Source organism: Dinoponera quadriceps, unplaced genomic scaffold (assembly GCF_001313825.1).
Source record: "Dinoponera quadriceps isolate SergipeBrazil2010 unplaced genomic scaffold, ASM131382v1 scaffold1692, whole genome shotgun sequence".
Taxonomy (NCBI): Eukaryota; Metazoa; Arthropoda; class Insecta; order Hymenoptera; family Formicidae; genus Dinoponera; species Dinoponera quadriceps.
The window spans coordinates 47,697-68,164 of NW_014555923.1; the positions used below are offsets into that span (position 1 = coordinate 47,697).

The window sequence follows — 20,468 nt, forward strand, 5'->3', positions numbered from 1 at the left end:
TTAATCGTTTGAGCCGCTCTATCTACACACGACGAAGAAAAATAATCCTCTAAAGGTCTAGCGCAATCGCGGTATCTCTAATTGTAATCACACGTATCGCGCGCACGTCCTCCGCGCGAGAGGAACCCCCCGCGTCGAGACGTTGCTTCGTCCTTACCTACCTACACTGAGAGAAAAAAAGTAAACAGTCGATCCCGCTCAAATTATAGTCATTTTTGCCGACTATATATATATATATATACCCTCTTAAATTCTTGCTGTTCCTAACGAAAGAAAGTAGCAATATTAGCAGTACGCATGTATAAGGTTTCGCTATCACTATTATGTAATAACACTTATTACAAAAATGCTTTTCCCGACTATAATTATTTCTCACCACCGTGCGACTATATAATTACAAATACCAAACACCTTTTTCTCAGTGTAAGCGCGTACCGGCTATCTTCTCTCGGGTCTCCTTCTCTTTCTCTCTGTCTCTTGAGATATTCTCGGGTTGTCTCGACTGTGTGTGTGTATACACGCTCACGATGATGAACCTCTCTTCCCCGTAAACACGAAAGTATGCGAAAGTGCGAAAGAAAGTGTAAATACGCGAAAGGGAGAGTGCAAAACCGATCACAGACGATCGTGGTAGTCCCTCGGGACTCGCTAGTAGTCTCTAGAAGATTATCTCCTCGGTGAATCTTAACTAACTTTGCGGAGACGCCCGCCTCACTAGGACACATATGTGCAATGTGGCTTCTTGAACGAGGTCGTTCGAAGTCTTTGTCGCCAATGCGGTCGATCGCGGAAATACGAGCCGGGTTGTCTCGCGACGGGTGTCGCTTACCGGGCGCATTGCGTCAAATTAAAACGCCACGTGTTTGCTGACGAGCAGCGCGAGGATGAAGGATCGCCGTTACAAGCGTGTGCAAAGTCCCGAATGGCCGACGTTAATCCGTAACGTTGATTCACTTAGTGACATCAACGATCCCACTTGGAAGGAGGACTCAACGAATGATGAATCGAGCTTCTTCTCGAGCATTCGATAGAGAACACGGCTTGACACTCCGTGAGAGGTGAAACGCGCACGAAATTATAGTCAGCCGAAATGATAATGCCGATGAATAAAAATGCCGATAACGACACACGGCGCCGGAAACCCTCCTGGCCGCATCCACCGCACCATTGGGGGTATATATAGTTATCCTATATATACATATGTGCGAGACGCGCGGGCCAAAAGTGGATCAAGCTGACGACGGATGCTGTGGGGTCCGCTTCGAATCTAAGGTACGCGGAAGTGAAGCCCACGAGTCACGGGGCTCGATCCACCCTCGCTCCCGGGGCTCGTCTCGCGTGTACGCGCTTAAGGAGCCGCGCCACGTGTGGGAACTATAGTAACGTTGTACATCCTTACATACACGTCGATTACGTCCGTAACAAGCGTCACCCAACATGTATGTATTACAACATAAGACACTGCTTAGACATCTTAGACTACACATGGCTTATCAATAATTCAACGACAAACAGGATTTAACAAGAATGCATGCATAATGTATATATACTATAATATATCGGTCTCTTAAACATATTCGCTAAAGGTACCCCTTATCTAATCAAGTATCTCGTTAATTAAGTAATACGACCTTCTGTTATACAAAGCACTGCCGTGTTCGGACATTAAAGTTTTGGCTTATCCTCAATAACAACATGGATATATATATATATATGTATGCGTAAGTATACGTAAGTACGGATATACACTTAATGTATCGGTAATGCGATAATGGACCGTACTACACAAGTTTCCCTTCTTGATTTTCTCCGTTCTCTCTCTCTCTCTCTCCCTCTCTCCCTCTTTTTTTTTTGCTTCTTTTTAATCCGTTTCGCTTTTGTGATTTTTCGTTTATATGGAGCTCTTTCTCTAACACTCTCGCACAACTCGAATGATACAAATTAAATCCCGATTTTGTCGGCTACACGTTCCAAATGGTGATCCCGGGGAACGCAAGTTATTCGAACAAACAAACGATATCCTGACCAAGATCGCGATGCAAATATTCTTGACTCTTGGCTCGATAAAGATTCGATGGCCTTGAAAAGCAGACGTCGATAGCCGGGTAGTTGACGAAGTTTAAACACAATCAGCTTTGAACCCGGTGTACGCGTTATTAGAGGCTGCTTCTTTTCTTTCCCTCCTCCCCCTCTCCCTTCGTCGTCTTTTTCTTCTTTCACCGTGTATATCAAATTTTTCTTATTCACTTGCTCTCGCTCGCTCGCTCGCTCTCTCTCTCTTTCGTTCTCTCTCTCTCTCTCTCGTTCTTTCATGCGCGTGATTAGTACAATTTTCATACTTCAACAACAGTTAGATGTTCATTATTAGAAACAGATCATTCACAATGATGAATAATATGTAGCCGCCCTGATGTGTAGAGAGATTGTAAGTGTAATAATATTTTCTTTTAATAATATATTATTCTCTCTTCATCTCCACTCTTTTTGTCTTTGTCGTCTCTCCCTCCTTTCTTTCTTCTTCTACTCTTTCTCTCTCTCTCTCTCTCTCTCTCTCGCTCTCCCCTCTCTATCTTACATCGTTTTACGGATTTAACAATGCCATCGACGATTATCCAAGAATCTGTGAATCTACGAATCTTTCAATGCAAGGATCTGTCGATTTAAGAATCTATCGACCTATAAATTTATGAGTCGCAGGATTTATAAATCGGAGGATTTGTAGATCCCAGAATTTGTAAATCAGAAGAAATCCTTTATCGCGAATTAAGAATATATTATGTAGCGCTCAGAAAATCGATACAAGGCATTTTCCGATATGCCAACTTGCGGACTCAAATATCTGCGAATGTAAAAATTTACAAACAATTTGAAAAGCCCAAATGACTAGCAAATTCGGTTACTATAAATCGGATCTGTGTACTTAAAAATGTACAAGACCGGTATGTTTTAATAAAAAATGGATTTAAAAATTCATACGATGCTCAGAATTTTTAAATCTACTTGTAAATAAATCGTGAGGAAAGAAGTAAAAAATATATATACCGATAATTTTACTTGATATTCGTTTAGTCCAGGGCGACTGTCAATCCGTTTAAATCAAGCTGACTAGTTTTTAATATATTACGCGTTGTGTAAATTAACGATCTCCTATACGTGAATAGAGTAAAAGTAAATGTCGTTACGTAAGAGGGTTGGTCATAAATAAAAGATGTGTTTCACGAGTTGAATTGGTAAAGTTCAGATATAAATCTATATTCAACCAATATATGCTTTGCTATATATTTATCTTAATAAGATATATTTATTGAAAATTTCTAAGTTTCGAGGATCTTTATCACTCTGTGAACGCATTTATATATATTACCTAACACGTCGTCTTAAAGACCTTAAGACGTTTTTAAAGACTCTTAAACATTGACAAGACGTTCTAAAAAGGTAAGTACTAATATTACATAGTAATATCGTCGCGCAATAATTAATAGTAACGGAACTACATAAAATAATTGTACACGAGAGTTCACGATATATCATTTCTTCAGTTGCAAGCTCCAGCTTTCGTCAGAAGGTGTCCGTATCGATGACGCAAAATGTTTCTCGTTCCCCGACGTCTTATCGATGCGGAAAGAGCAACTTTCCCGACTTTTCCTCTCGCTGAAATCAACAACTCAACGACTCGCAGGATTGGTGTGAATTAGCACTAAGCACTATTATATGCATTCTTCCCCGCGCTATGTGGCGTATCGCATAACGAAACCGATATAAATCCTCATATGCCGCCAGTCGATCGGGGCTGAACGCCTGTCTGTGATATAATTAATGCGATATATCGACAGTTGTTTCATTTCTTTTTGAGATCGGTGAAACCTCTCTGTGATTTAAGTACATCCAAAAATCAATAGTTTAAATTATCTCGTTTTAAGTACTTGTAAAGGATTACCGCAATCATTACGGCATCACTACCAATTTTTAACAGGTCCAATGTTTCGGTAAGTATCGATATATCGTTGCTATAACATTTTCGTATTATCAGTATACAATCGACGTGTTCGTATTAAAGATGTGGTAATTACTGATCGCAAGTGCTCCTCGGACCTTTAGACACTTTAAAACTCTTTTGTAGAAATTATGTACAAGCAGCTTTTCTCTCAGAGCCTTAAATACTGAACGTGTGTGTCGAAGCTTCTTTATACTATCGTAACATATCTTGTCAATGTGAAACTGGTGAAGCGTTTGCAATGCTCTCTCTCTCCTCTCTCTCTCTCTTTTTTATCTCTGTTTAATCACAAAAATATCTTTAAAATATCAATTAATAAAATTAATATATAGATCCTTGGACCTACAGACTGTTGCATTCGCGAATCTTCGTGTCCGTAACTGTTTTTTTTTTCCTCTCTTTAATATTAGATTCTTAGGTCCACGTAGATCTTCGGATCTGTTGATTTCTTGTTGTTAATTTATAGATTCCTGAGTGTGCAGATTCTTGCCCTCATACATCCCCAGATAAGAGATTCTTGGAATAATAAGTAAGTAGAACACATTATTTCCTTCCTTCCTTCCTCCGTTTCCGCGGCTCGATTTACCGAAACGTTTACCTGCTGCACGTGTCACACCGTGTCCGAATTAGCAAACTAGAACCTTAGTCATCCGATGCTGCTTACGACTTCAAATGATCATTTTTTTTCTCTTTAAGCTATTACCATTCATCAGTTTGTTTAAGAAGTCTTAACTCCCGCAACTGATATGGCAGTGTCACGTCTGACCACGCTGTACCCTCTCGAATCCCGTTCGCGCGTACACTCTCATCGTGACATTTGAAGACCGAAACACGAGACCCCTTAATAATCCTACGATTCCGAAGAAACTTGCCAGTCCAAGAATATGCAAATCTAAGCATTTATGAGCTCAAAAATCAGTAGATTCAACAATTCGCGAATCCGAGTGCCTCCGCATAAAATAAGCCCTACGGATTCCGTCACATCGAGAATCCTAGGTCGTCAGTCGCGTTCAACATACCACTACGAGTGGCAACAACCATCGATCGCCTCATCAAACTCTCTTTCATTTCCGTTTCTTTGGTAACACCCCTTCGCGATATCAGCACCACGGCAGAGATTTCAATTTCTCATAGTTATCCTTGTAAACTCGATTCTCTCCATCCCTATCTCTTTCTTTCTCTCTCAATTGAAAATATCAACCGGAACAAAGGAATACAAGTAACATGTGCGACACAAGTATCGTACGTGATATAGCTTTTTTTTTCAGCGGCGAAGCGATACGAATAGAATACCGACCGATCGGTGTCGCTACGAACACAACGGAGAGATAAACCAGAAAAATATCTCTTACTCTCTCTCTCTCTCTCTCTTTTTCTCTTTCTCTCTCTCTAACCGCTTCAATTCCAAATCAACGAATGCTGCACATAAGTGTGTGTCCCGAAGCTCGATCGTATTTCGATAGAAACAGAAAGTTCCCCAACGATTCCCTACTACACCTGCTCAACTGTCAACTATGTAATAATCGACTATGTATCTTACAAATATAGAGATAACGTTCGGAGAGATCGCGAACGGAGGCTGATTCTACGCGTGAACTCGCGACTTCGTTCGGCGTTTTTTTTTTTTTTTTTTACGGATACTGGCGGATGGCAGCTTTGTGTCGCTTTTGATTAATGTACTCGGGAGACTCGATCAGTATCGCTCGGGATCGTCGATGCGAAGTCGCGCGAGCCGCGTCTCGCCGTTACCCCTCGACAGCGATCGCTCCGACCGAGCCTAACGCGTACTTGTACCCCTTTGTGCCTGCGTTTTCTCCACGCTTGAGAATTCGCAGAGAGCTCCACTTGGTGAAAACTCTCTCTCTCTCTCTCTCTCTCTCATTCTCATTTTCCCCTTTCTTCTCCCACCCTCTTTTTCTCTCTCCTCTCACCCTCCCCCTCTCTTTCTCTTTTTCCCTCTCTCTCGCTGATGAAATATCCACGTGCCGAGATGTACCGTAGCGACGGGCAGAAATACGCTATATAATCTAAAACATCTACATGGCCAAACCTAAGATCATCATCGATCATCCGCGGTGCCGCGTCGACGCGACTCGTCGGCCGAACTCGCGTCGTCGTGGAAAGGAACGGTGTGTGACGAGAAGCTTAATAAGAGGATTCTAGAGCTGGAACGGGCGGTGGGCTCTGAAACTAAGGGAGAATCTCTTTTTTTTCTCTCTCTCTTTTTCCCTCTTTCTTTTCCTCTCTCTCTCTCTCTCTCTCTCACTCTCTCTTTCCCTCTCTCTCTCTCTCTCTCTCTCTTTTTGTCGCGCGCGCGCGCGAATGAAGTAGTATTGCGAACGATCGACGTAGCCGTCGATGGTCGAGATCACTCCCCGTGACACGACCCTGGCAGAAATAAGGGAGGATACCGCCCGGCTTTTGTGCGGGACTGTTTATTTCGACCCCTCCCCACCCTCCCCTCCCCCTAACCCCGGTTTCGTTTTTTGTGCACGTCGAGTTGCGATCGATCGTTAAAAACGTTGAGTTCTCACTTCCCCCGTGTACACGCTGCGTCTCCCCTCCCCTTCCTGTTAGCCAACCCCTTTTGCTTTCCCTTTTCCCTTCGCTCCTCCGTCTCCCTTCTTATCTTGGCGGACGACGTGGAGAGACGGACTGCGGTGTCGCGCGCGGTCGTTGTAGAGTGCCCGATGACGAAGACGATGTGAATCGACGACGATGAAGTGACGACGGTGAGAAGAAGTAAGGCTGATCCGGGGCGGTATCGTCGGCAGAGAGAAAACCGGATGGCACAGGGTGTGATCGCGGTCGGCCAACGAGGCAGATTAAAAAAGAAACGTCTTCTCTCTGTCCTCTACTATGTTTTTTTTTTTTTTGTTGCGGCTTCCTACGTGGACGCGGTTGGTAGCGGTGGTGGTCTAACGATTGGCCGAAGCAGCCGGGCTTAGTCCACCATCAGTTCGAAATGCACTGAGCCGCGCCTTTCGAATCTGTCGTGGATGATGTTGTGCGCCCATGCCTTGCACTCGATGTTGATGAGTACGCCGTCTGCGGTACCGAGAAAAAAAAGAACGGGTGTCGATTGTTCACGAACGCTTCGTGACGGGTCAACAACGAGTTGCCTGGCCGCACAGACTCCCAAGCAGCAGAGTGAGGTCAGAGAGGACGTCATATTGACAGCAATGTGGCCTCTCTGTGACGCGAATACAACGTCCTCTGACGTCACTCCGTTACTTGGGGGTTAGGCATGTTTGCGGAATTATTTGCACACACTTTTTCACGTTTTCATTAAAGAAGGGTATACCGTGCTGAGCATAAACGTAAAGAAATCGATACCCCATATAGCACAAATGTTCGAAAGACGTTCCAGGAAGAAGCTAGAAGAAGAAATTACGGAGGTTCATTGAAGTTCAATAAGAATTTGTGTGAAATAAATCATAAGGAGATTTGCGTGAGGATAAATTTTCACCCCTGAAATCCTGGCTACGCCTCGGCTGTCGGCAAAGCGAGTTGGCAACCCGTCGTACCCGCCGTTGTTATCCGTCTTCTCGCGCGGAATCGATCAATGATGGAAATACGTACATTTAGGTTTCTCGAAGAACACAGCGACGAGCGGGCTCAGGTATCCCGGGGTGTTCGTGAACGGGAAGTAGTAACCCGGGAAACCGCGGCGCGGTATGTACTGAATCGCGCCCATGTTCTCCACGTCGGCCGGATTCTCACCGGCGCAAGACACCCAGACGGTGTCCAGTCTCTTGGCTGTTTCCTCCTGCTTGATATGCTCCTTGAGATCCTCCGGCATCGACTGCGGCAGATTTTTCGTGTCGTTATAAAAGTGCGGCTTCCACCCGAAGATCTGAAAGAGCAATCGGGGACGATACTTTACCGCGTCAATCGTACGAAACGCTGTATCTGCAGAAATAATAGATTTCTCGTATAAATGAAATGTACACTGAACAAAAATTCGTTGTGTTCAGGTAAATATTTACTAAGTAGTAATTTATTTCGTTTGGATCAAGTAATATTTACTTAATTCGAATAAAATAAATCACTGCAACATTCTTTGGTAAATATTTACTTGAAAATAGCAATTTTCTTTTTCAGTGTAGCTTCCTCGAGCTCGTCGAGAGAATACCGAGACATAAGATTCCGACGTAAAGTACGAAAGGGGACAACGCACAAACCTTGTTGAGTTTTAAGAAAATGCAAGGTGCTGATTTACTGAAGCCGTATTTGTTGTCCTTCGTGCACTTTCCCCAGGTAGTCATGTTTACGTCGCAGACCTTACCCGACGGCGCTCCCTTGCCGTAAGCGCACGGCATTCGCTGATCGTGGGCGATCGTACCGGTGGCCGGCTGCTCATACTCTGGATCGTGTGCAAAGATTATTTTAGAGAAATTTTCGGCTAAGCCACACGAAGAAGTTGGCCGAAATCGGAAGAAAAAAATCATCGTGCCCCGTGACTTATATATTGGAAACAAGGGTTCAATTCTAGAAACGATGAGCTCACCTTCCAGGAACTTGTCCAATTCCCTGGTCCAGTGGAGATAATTGCCCTCGTCGCTGGCTTTGTACCAGATCAGAGTACTCTCGACGTTGCTTTCGGGTGGCATAGGCCTGAAACCGAGACCGGGGTTGCTGCCGATCAGCGAATTGTCCAACTGCCACTTGGGCGCGTTCGGGTCCAACGTCTGATAGAATACAGCGAGCATCGCGCCGAAGAAGCCCGACAGGACGGCATAGAAAATCAGGTAGAACAGCAAGATCTTAGCTGAAAGACGCAATTATCGGTATAAGTCACACGGTGATTTTGTCGATCTGCGAAAGCGCGGGAAGATTTTTTATTCGTGGAAACTTCTTTGCTAAGAACTTAAATAACGCGCGGGTTTTAATAAACATGCACAGGGAAGAAATTTGTTTTAAATCAAGAATACAAAGAATAGTGCAAGTAATACTTGCATCAATATAAATTCGAATATGTTGAAAAGTACTCAAATATATGTTAAATTACAATATTCAACTTGTCAAAATAACACAAAAAATTCGGTGGATTAATACGTAGTTTACATACAATTGTTTACTGTATATGTATAAAAAGCGACGACTTCTATTTTTATATATAGGGTATCCCGAAATTAGACCGACAAACTTCGAGTGCTTATAAAGGACACCAAAATAAATTTTTTATTAATAAATCCATGTCCAGAAATATGCCGTTTTGGCGTTAAAGTGAATTATTTTCAGCAATTGTTCGAAATTTAGATTATTTACGTCTGGCTTCCCCATAAATAAGATGCATACCGGCCAGTTTACCAAAAGAAAAAATTTCATTTTGAAAAGAAATTTCAAAGAAACGCTGCGATATCGAGCTCGCGAGTCGATAATAAAAAAATACTAATCCTACCTGTTTAAAAATTCCCCAATAACCTTCAGTTTGATAAAACAAATTTTTTTTTAAGTTTCATATCAAGAGACAGCAGTAAAAATCAAAAGAAAAATTGCTGATATTTCTATATTGAAGTAGTATGGTCAACAGTATGTAAGGTGAAGCAATAACTATTATCACCTTGTATATCTAGGAAACACGATAGCAGGGGAGAAGAATTATCTAACAGAGAGATTGCATTAATACCACCTGGTATTAACGATAATCGTTTTAAGCATCTTCCGCGAACGCAAGCATTTTTCATCTTTATTTAGTCGTCGATAAAATATTTTTATTTCCCGAAGATATTCATAAGGCGATAAGAGTTATTGCCACACCCTGTATATGCTGAATCCCTCCTTGATACTTGAGCGTGCGTGTATGTGAGCTCTTTGAAAGTTCAATAAATTTAAAATTGCTATTTATGTATATACACACACACACATATACACACTCTCTCGTCGGACTTTGTTCCTTCGTGACCGCTCAGCTGAAGCCGGTCTCGTTTAATTTCCCCGACTAAAATTAAGTTTGAAGGCTCCATTGATCGATTATTCTGTTCACAGTTGATATTTCCCTGAGAAAAGTAGAAAGCGGGGACGCGCCGGGGGAACACACACACACACACACCGTCAGGTCTCCGGGTTAATATCGACGTCGATCCCAATTATTTCACCAGCGTAATTTCTATCTCGTTGCTCTGCCTTGCTTGCCGGCCGAAGGCTGTAGCACCGAGACAATTATGATGCGGCGTCTAATTGGCCTGAATTGGTATTGGGTAAGCGATACCACGCGTTTGTCATACAAATCGTTGACGAATATACGTTCGCGTTCTCACGCGCGCGCGTCGTAACTCGTCCTCGAGGAATCATTGACTGCGGCGGTCTTTACATGGCACGGTTGCAAATTATTTTTCAAGCAATCCGCCGCATTCGACGGGCTGAAGCACAGAAATCGAATTCTCATCGTTTCTCATCTCCGTGTTTCACAACGGAAAAGATCCCGACGAATCGTTGCCCGAAATGTTGCGCGTCGAACAGAATTGTTCGGAATTGTTCGAACACATTTATAGCAGTTATCCGTCACGAGACCGATCGAATGCAACAGCACGAGGTGAACTGTCGCGTGTCTGACAAAGTGATTAAATGAATTGTCGAAACGTATCAAGAGCAATGAGGCTGGCGCTGAACTCTCGGAGCAACTCGTGTTCGCCTCAACCCTCCGCATCAATGGCTGGCATGTCATTACGGAGTCACTACGGCAACGTAACATTTCCATGGCTTTTTTCGAGATATCGATCGACTCGGTGCCGAATGCGGCGACGCGAGCCGACTACCGTTTCTATCGTCAAGTAGGTCGTTGCTATTCTAACCGCTTTGATAAATGAATAAGGAAAAACAAATAACATCTTTGCGGAAGCTTCATCGTCGGCTCGACTTTCGCGTGTTGGAAGTAGAAGCAGCCGTCGGTTACGGCGTTACGTAACTGTCGGTGATGAAAATTCAGAGAATAGGGAAGGAAAATTGTCACCTCCTCCGGTTGTAATTTAAAGGGGAATATTCTTTTGTCATATTTAATTGTTGATTTCTCCTTTTAAGCATGGAGAACAAGTTGAACGTAACGCTGTAACCTCGCAGCGTCGTTTTGTTGTCGCGAGGATTTATTAATCGGTGGAAAATCCCTTCCACCCCGCGGCATTTCAATAACGCTGCTTGCTCTCTTGTAAAATTTCACATGGGCAGCGTGTTAACCGCTCGCGTTACTCGCGCGACCATCCGCAGCCTTTCTCTCTTATCTACAACGAGCGGGCAGGGTGACGTCAACCACGACAATCTACAATGACGTTGCGGTGGATAATGTAATCGAAATTCGCCCCGGCTGGGTAAACGACTTTACAGTTTACGTTAACACACCGACATCGGCTCTGTGTGTATCTCATTACCTGTCGCCGGCCGACGATGTAATTATAACCAAACTCGATTTTTACCATTAACGGGACCGCGTTGTAGCGCGAGCGATTCTCGCGAATGCCTATTTCCATCCTTTTCCGGAAAGGGTCCGCAGGATTGAACTCGAATGTAGGACATTCGGCCGCAAAAATCGACTGGCGTTGGCTGCGCGCAGACGCTAACACTATCCAGTATAGAAATCAGACCATACCATTTCTGCGAGATGGTAACGGAGACGGCTCTTATTGATTTCGATGGAAGTCGATCGACCGCAATAGAAGAGCGAAGGGGAATAGACAAACAGCAATAGAACAAGAACAAGAGAGAGAGAGAGAGAAAGGGGGAGGGGGTGGGCGAGCGAGAGAGAAAGAGAGAAAGGGAGGGAGATGGAGAAAGAGGTTGGGGAAGGGATAAACGGAGAGAAAAAATAGAGTAAGTCCGCTGACTAGGAAGGGATATGTGGCTTATAAGCTTGAATACTCAAGCGATGTCAACTGTCCGTTGCGAAGTTGCGCTTCATCTTTTTTAGTCTTGACGCACGCGTCGTAATGTACGATCGACGACAGAAAAGTTGAAGGATTTCTTACTTTGCAATTTTCTCTCTACGTAGATATATATTTATATTCCCCCTCTCTCTCTCTATGAAATAAAAATATATATATTACAGAATGTAAGTATATAAAATGAAGGTAATGACAATTATTGAAGCATTAACGGAACACACGTGTTAAACGAAAGCTTCAATGTAACGCGTTCAGTGTCTCGATTATTATTGTTCCTCTCGGTTTACGCTGGTTTAATTGACTCATGAGAATACATACATCAAACAAATTGAGCGATATCGTATATATTTATCTATTATACATAGTACACTTATTTATATATATATATATATANATGAAACGTGTAATGTAAAATGACCATGAATTTTAATATCCGAAGAGGAATGAAAATTCACAGAGAATAATATTCGAAAGGAGCCACTTATATATATATATATATATATATATATATATATGAGCACGATTTATTTATATATATAATATTATTTATACGTATATATGTTTATTATTAAACAAATTCGTCCGACCGGCCAAAAGTCGCGAGATCGAAAAGATTCGAACATCCTTTCCTCGCGACAGCTTCCTGACGACAGTCTCTGCTAAGGTGTTACGTAACATTAGTCGCGTATTAACCTTCCGTTCATCAGCGATCCCGTAATGATTTCGTGACGCACGGCGTGCGACAGCGTTGCGTGTTTCGATAGAATTCATTCACGTCTGTGATGCCGTGGCCGCACCGAAATATCTCATGGGTGTTCTAAATAAAAAAAAGTATGCTTAATAATTCCCGTTGTGGTCGCAGAGCTCCCGCGAGTTTCAAATGTCGTTAAACTTTGAAGAACCAATGTGCAGTGATACGTCCTTGGGATCACGTTATCTCAGCGAAAGTGTAAGTTTCGATCAATAAATTCTGCATGATCTTCTTTAAGACGTCGGCCGACAATTTGGTAAATGTTATGGCATTATCCAATGTTACCCTTTTGCCATACCGTAATCTTCGTGAATCACCAAATGTGTCAACTCTGAGCGCTGTTGCGAGTTTTTATATTTTAATAACGGATTTGTATGGCAAAAATCGATATATCGACGACGATAGATTTTAATTGCCCGCGTTTGGAATTTTAACTTAATATGCAGATTTTCGTTTAAATTAATGTCAACTCATAAATCAAATTGAAATTATTTTATTTATCTTCCGTCATTATCCATTAATTAAGAAATAATTCTGTAACGGATGTGTATAACAAGCAACAATGAATATATAAAATTCGGGCCAATGGTAAATCATTAATCTAATTAAGGCATATATTAGTGGCGCAAACAATAATAAAAAATTAATCGAGACGTGATTAATAGCGTTACATTACAATTTATCATGTTTCATTATAATACTGCATAAATTTACATGTATTATGTGTGGTCACATTAAATAAGTATGTTACAATTATCAAAAGTGGCGTTATACATAAAACCAATGTTCTATTATTGAAAATACAGGAAATATTATTTGGAGATATTTTTATTGGTTTTATTAAACAAGAAGACACACGTTATGAATCTAAACCATGTGTTAATTTATTTCTTAATTGGTCCGCATATATGAAGCATCTCGTTAACAATAAGATGTAAACAGAACTCGGCTAGTACGGCATTATCAGAACAGGACATGCGTAACGCTAAACGCAAGCTATGAAATATCTGCGGTAAATCAGTAGTCTGTTACTGAAAACCTCATATTTATCGCGCAAGATATTTCCTCGTTTCCTTCGCTGCCTTCAGAGAAACATTATTCTTCCTAGGAAAGGATAAGAATTCTCTCGCAAAAAACGATTTGACGCTTCTCTCGAGAGTGGTCAACTCGTGAAACGACTACGTTTGTATATTGCAAAAGTATAGTCTTCGATCAACAACAATCGGCTATGAAAACTACTACATCTCACGCTTGCATTAGAGAAGATTATATCTTACGTAATCGACTCGGTGGACAATATTTTTTACCTTCACGCTTCGTGTGATAACACGACATTACACGACCGGTGTCGTTTAAAACTGTAAATTATTTCGTGTGCACTAACTAAGAGGCAGTCGATACAAATTATGTAATTTCGAGTCTAAAGCCGAGCGAGTGGGCTATGGTGGGAAGAGACGGAGACGGGAACTAAAGTCATTTTCCTCAAAGAGGCGCACAGTCGCTAAACAAGCAAATGAAACAAAAATGCCGGAAACAAAGGAGCGTAATTATCGAAAGAGAAGACCGTTGCGGTTGCTCGACTGGATTTTCCGTTGAATGACATTACTTCGTATTCTTCGTTTTTCTTACCGTGCCAAGATTGATTTGACTGTTTTTCACACACGTTTCCAAGAATTATTTGAATTCCCCAAGTCATGCGCGGACTAAAGATGCGCTCGAATCATCGTGCTCAACCTTTTTGATACCACAGATCTTCGTCACACACATCTAACTACTCCGCACACACATTCCCGCTATGTTTTGTTATCGCATAGAGAGGAAAAACCATGTCACTGTAATAGCTGAATGCCGAAAATGTCATGGCGAAAATTCTCGATACAGAAAACACAGTGCCAGTGGCACTCAACTACCGTCTTTTATGTATTATTACGTAACGAGACTCCGCGGTGTAACCTTCGGCGTATCTCTCGAGAAATAGATACTAGTTGGAAAAATATCGCTCCAATAACTCTGCTGATAAAAATGAGCCGCGTGGAAAAGCGAGAGACAAAAACGAAACGGAGGAATCGGCTCGACGGAAAGTCGCTTTTTGACAATCGCTCCTCCCCGCTTAATGTCCGACGATATCGCGAAGCGGGTGATTCATCGACGGGAGCAGCAGAGAAGCGTTGTGTGAATTTCTTCCCGAAATCCACGGACGTTACGAAGCAGAGGTGGGAGGGTAACCGAAGAGGCGTGAAAAGTTGATCCGCGGTGCCCCTCGGAAAATTGAGCGAGCCGAGGTACCGCAATGGCGCTATCGAATGCAAATGACGCGATCCCCAAATAACGTTCCGCGTATATCTTTTACATTATATAATACAACGTTCCCCGCCTATATAGCGTGACCTATTTACAAAGGCACATCAGGACGCGGTACTAAGCCAGTCCGCACGATCGAAGGGAGAGCGAGAGAGGTAACAAGTTGCGCGGGCGGGTCGAAAGGGGATGGTTGAAACGTGCGAGGAAAAAGAAAGGTACTCACCCCAACTGGCTCCGGTGCGTCCCAGTAATTGGCCCGTCTCCGAGTTCCAGAGGAAGATCCGGAAACCCTCCCATTTGCCGAGTCTCGGCGGCGGGGTGTAGAACTGCTCGACCTTCTTGCCCTCCATGCCGGGGACGACGCGAGGAGCCGAAGCGATGAGAAAGAAACCACCCGCGGCCGCTTGTTCCCTCTCGAAGGCTGTCCAGCCGTCGGCGACTTTCTTCCACTCGACGGTTCCTCTGACGGCGGAACGAACAGCTCCGCGGGCGAGGGCGCAAAGGAAGGAACGGTCGATTCGTGCTCCCGTCTGGAGGAGCCGCTGCTCTCCTCGGGCGCTCCCGTACGGCGAGGGGTTGAATATTGAGCGATTGAAGCTGGCCCGACCCCCGAGAGAGCTTTTCACCGTACCCTCTCCCCCGAGCGAGTCTCGCGCGCACCCCTTCACCCCTCGGTGCGCGCGCGCGCGAGAGGTAACGCGCCGGCGTGACCACGCAGACGCGTCAATACGGCGGTTCTCCCAGTGTCCTCGGCCCCCTACCCCTCTCTCGCGAACCTCGACCAGGTGGTGGCTCCGCCGGCGGTCCCTCCCGCAGCCCCTGCCTCTCGTGGGTGGTTTCGATCGACCCCGTTCCGCGGTGGATATTCGCCCGCGCGACGGAGCTTACGCGGTGGTGCGCGGCGGACTCGCGCGGAGCATCGCGTATGCGTATTGAGTCTCTGCCGAGGAAGCGGACGAGGGGGGGGAGTCTTGGACAGTGGGTCACGTGGGGAACGTCCGACCGGCGCGATAGCCCGAGAGAGAATGACGGCATGAGCCGAGCTTTTCGCCGTGATCCTCGAATGCCGACACGGCCCCTGCCTCGGTTATCGCCACTCCGGTGATATGCGCGGCATTCCTCGACGCGATGACGTAGCAAAGGCGAGCGAAGCAAATTTTCTGCACGACTGTGACGAGAGGCCTGTCGCTGCGATTAACCGACATCTGCGTTAATCTCGACGAACGAGCGAGCGATTAGTTATGGATGCTTTTCAACGCGAGGACACCCGAAGACGCGGGGGTATCGTCGCAACGCGAGACCTCGTCTTATGTTGAGACTAATTACCGGCTTGATTAACACGTTGCCGTCGGGATCACCGGTGTTCGACGTTGTACTGATATTGTACCGCGTTCGGTTACGTCCACGGGAAAAAAGAATCGATATTGAAATTTAGTTAATTTAGCTCGTTCTTTCTGTCCCTGCACCCGCACTTGAGAAAAAACTACTTAAAGAAGTACTTCAAAATTTACTTGTGGGATATAAGGTTTATTTCACGGAATTAAATAAACCCATATTTCTGTGAAATAAACTTTATATATTCCACGAATGAATTTTTAACCGTTTTTTCTCAGTGTAGTTTTGTTCACTCCCATAGCTAAAAGTTAAGTCTGGTAACTAGATTTCAGTTGTATCATATGGACAGCTAATTCTTTTTTCCCGTGTACAGAATATAATTAATTGCATCTGTAAAATGTACGGCCAATAAAGAGGCAAGAGGGAAACAAGGTAAGAGATATATGTATTCCGAATTATATTTATTTACCGGAGCTTTAGTGATTTAATTATCAGTTGAATGTTTGTGCGATAAATCAAGCGCGACACTCAGCGCGTTAATCAGAGGTAATTGATGGTTGAAGAGAAATTCGTTACAGTATTACAGCTATAGAAATTCCTGTAGTCGTGGCACGTCCCCAGCGAGAAATGATTCGTCGAATCGACGCCGATTCGACGTAATCTCGATTGTTTCAACGTCGATTTGACGTCAATTTGATGTCGATTCGATGTGACATTTCTCGCTGGGTCCATCATATACGCCGAACAAGAAGTTATATAAGATGGTGTAGGAAATGTTATGTTCTTTTAATCTGAGTTATCGACAGCTTTATCATACGAACGAATCGAAATCAGAATCGAAATATCTGCAAATTGCATCGAACTTTGAGGCACAATAACTCACTTTCGTCCAAACCACATCTTCGAATATTTACGCTTAACTTGAGATATTAATTACGAAAGTTATATAATAGAATTATTGCGAAAATGTAGAGTCACCAAGTATATGAAATCGAAATATCTGTAAGCAGAATCCGACTTAGAGGCAACATAACTTTGCGGAAAACGCATCAACGTATCTTTCCTCATTACTGAGAAATTGATTACGCAAAGTCGCAATAAATTAAAATATTTGTGATAAAGTTCGAATCTAAAGGGGAGCTAACTAAGATTCGTGGAAATCGTATCATCATATCATAGCATTACGCATGGCCCAGATATTATTTACTAAAATCGTAATAGATCGATGCAAAAGTGACGTGTTATCAAATATATGTCATTGAAATATCTGCGAGAATCTTCTTCGTAGAAACGCGCATCGACGTGGCTTCACGTGTTCCCAAGATATCAATTATGGAATAATTTAAGTTAAGATTTAAGTTAAGATTTAAGTAATTTAAATAAAATTTAAATTATAATAGATCAATGAAAATGTGGTTAAATTTATAAAATCAGTAATATGTCGACGATAATTATAACGTTTTCTACATCTTTAGTTTCATATGGATGAAGGATTCTTTTTTCATCAGAGCTCGTCATTTTGTTCGTTAAATTGCACTTCCTATTCGTAGAAAACATAAAAAAGCACAGCTTGCGTCACAAATCCAAATCAAATTTTCCCATTCATTTCTAGCATAGATCAATTTTCGCAATTAACGCGAGCAAAGAAATTGACGTACGTCGCATTTACATAGCCGTGCTAATTAATCCCGGCTTCACAGAGGAACGATTTCCTGCTCATCAGAAGCACCGTAGTTTCCCCTTCGCAACGGTTTTTGTCCCAAGTCGCTACGACGTCCAGAAGTGGAGATGTCGACATTCGCATATCGATCCGCGCTCTCGATCGGCCGTCGCTTCGCTCGGGGTAGGTCACGTGCGGTGCGTGAGTGCAGAACAATGGCCGAAGTCCACCGAAGTAAGCCGTATATGCACCGTAAGTGACGTCACGCGGCGGCCTTGCCCCCACTCCACGTGCAAGCGTGGCCACGCGGTCCCCCCGGTGTCGCCGGTCATTCACCTCGGTCAGTTGAATGCAGCGTGAGAAGAACATAGTGCGCATGCGCGAGAGCACCTGGCGCCAAAAGCTGAAATCTGACGCCGCGACTTTTGAACAGTCGTAACTCGCTAACGAGTCGACGTAGAGACACGAAACAAAAGACAATCTCTTTAGCACGCTTTCCCGCACGCGTCTGTGCTGCTCTTCTACCGCTGATTTGGAAGAAACGAGCGTGGCGAACGATCAAAATGGAGCAAAGCATTCACAGCCTATCTCGCGTGGAAAAAAGAAATTAACTGTCCATACAATTGAAATTTAATCATCAGACTTAGTTTCTAGCTGTGGGAGTTAAAAGCTAGTGGATCGAATGAAAAGAATAATATACAATGTACTCTCGTTACTTATAAATTACATTACTATACAGGATGTCTTCGAATTTAAAATCGGAATTTGGAAACGCGCGCTTACCGACGTCTCGATAAACGTACAAACGGAAGAGCGACTTCTTCTTTGGGGAGAACACATAGTTTTCTCCTCAGGACGCTCCACCCGCACGATCGATATATTCCTTCTGCAGACAGGGTCTGATCTAGAGGGAAAATAATCAATTTTCGTGAAACCACATCGCACGTAGCTTTAGGGCTTTGGTAAAGTTGTTAGCTGACCTGTGTAGTTTTAAGCCAATGTTTTACGCCTTAAACCTTTGTCAAAATTATCAGCTTTTACTTTCATTTAATTACACCACAGTTTGTTATCAATCATAAGCAACACGGCATTTTCGTTTAAGATTTCAGACACAAGATATTTTGCAGTTATTGCGCATTACTTAAGGCCAAGACTCAAGGCATGAAACGTTGTCTTGAATTAATAGTGCCTGTGTTCTGTAACTTTTAACGACAGTGTCGTTGTCGTCACACTGCTTTTTCACCGTGCATTATATCTGCCCAACGACAAAGTAACCATGACGATATCGTCGTTAAAAGTTACAGAATAGGTTTACTAGTCTCTCGTTGCAGTCGTCTTGTCTGATGACGTCAGAAGCGAGGAAATACATGCCGAGGAAATTCTTGCCGTACATATTCAGATGAAAAGATATACCTACAAATTGACATTTGCGATCGATTCAGCACATTTGTAAAATACCTCGAACATTTTCTTTCTGCTCTAACAATCAATAAATAACCGTGAAATTAACGTAATATGTAACATTTTAATCTATCCAGAGAACATCTTAAGATGTCTCAAAACATCTTACATTTTACATTTTTATCTTATTTTATTTATTGATTGTTCAAGCAAGAGAAAAATGTTCGGAGCATTTTACGTGGATTTTCTCGCTTCTGACGTCATAAAACAAGATAACTGCGGCGAGTACACAGAAGCCTTAATCATTTACATATCTCTTTCCGTTATCTGTGCATCTCTATTAGATCAATTGATGCATAAATACAGCATATGATTAAAAAATTATATAAAATAATAATATATTCGTATTTGTAACATTTTGTGTATATTCTTTACTACAGCTTCGTTCCAAACTTATTTATTATTTAGATAGTGAAATAAATGTATGGAAATGTAATTTTGCTGAATAAATAATAAATATATAGGAGGCGCCTTCGATATGCCACTGAAAATACGGCACTTAGTGAGCAAACCTTAGCTCCACGTTTTACAACCCTACTCGACAGGTAGAGTTCATTTAATTAATCAGTCATGATAAAAAAATCTTTGCTCTTTCTGTCTTGATTGGTCAATTAAATGCTACTCTATCCGTCAAGAGTTTTGGAACGCAGCCCTCAATGTAAACCAGCAGGTGTCATTGACCTTCGCCTAAGTAACCACGAACGATCTAAAGAGCACGGGTCGATATAATCGTCAATATCTTCGCTTCTAGATGTCGTAGAAACTTCAGATAGAGCTCGTTAGAAAGCTGAGATTTTTATCTTTCTGATATCCCTGTAGAAAGGACTTTAACCATATTTTAATTAAAAAAAAATACTTCATAATATGTCGATATAGAAAATTTGCATTTTATAGAGCGATTAATATTGTTAAAATGTACTTATTGTCGATTCAATTGCGATCGATATCCTGAATATCTGACTTCACTCTCACTGATTTATGCGAATAATTCTGTACAAGAGAATCTGTATATGATTGTCAAAATATTCATCGTTTGTTTAGCAGTGAAGGATCTGATTTTTCCACGCGCAAGATAGCAAAGACAGCAAT

The 20,468-nt window shown here is 42.7% G+C and overlaps 1 protein-coding gene across 1 annotated transcript; it reads right to left on the reverse strand.

Moving 5' to 3' along the window:
• Window positions 1–2,524: 2,524 nt before the first annotated feature.
• LOC106745854 (sodium/potassium-transporting ATPase subunit beta-2-like) lies at window positions 2,525–15,970 on the reverse strand. The gene is made up of 5 exons (XM_014621824.1): window positions 15,147–15,970; window positions 8,505–8,765; window positions 8,179–8,360; window positions 7,577–7,850; window positions 2,525–7,042 (listed from the first exon to the last, which is right to left on the reverse strand). The coding sequence occupies exons 1-5, from the start codon at window positions 15,271–15,273 to the stop codon at window positions 6,939–6,941; spliced, it is 948 nt and encodes a 315-aa protein (XP_014477310.1). The 5' UTR covers window positions 15,274–15,970; the 3' UTR covers window positions 2,525–6,938.
• Window positions 15,971–20,468: the final 4,498 nt, after the last annotated feature.

What these genes read in the sequence shown, in the direction of transcription:
- LOC106745854 (XM_014621824.1), bottom strand. Translation starts at nt 15,273, where the DNA reads ATGGAGGGCAAGAAGGTCGAGCAGTTCTACACCCCGCCGCCGAGACTC. An exon ending in ATTGGACAAGTTCCTGGAAG is followed by an intron (nt 8,361 to 8,504) that starts GTGAGCTCATCG and finishes CACACGATCCAG; the next exon opens with AGTATGAGCAGCCGGCCACC. An exon ending in TTTTCTTAAAACTCAACAAG is followed by an intron (nt 7,851 to 8,178) that starts GTTTGTGCGTTG and finishes TTGCTCTTTCAG; the next exon opens with ATCTTCGGGTGGAAGCCGCA.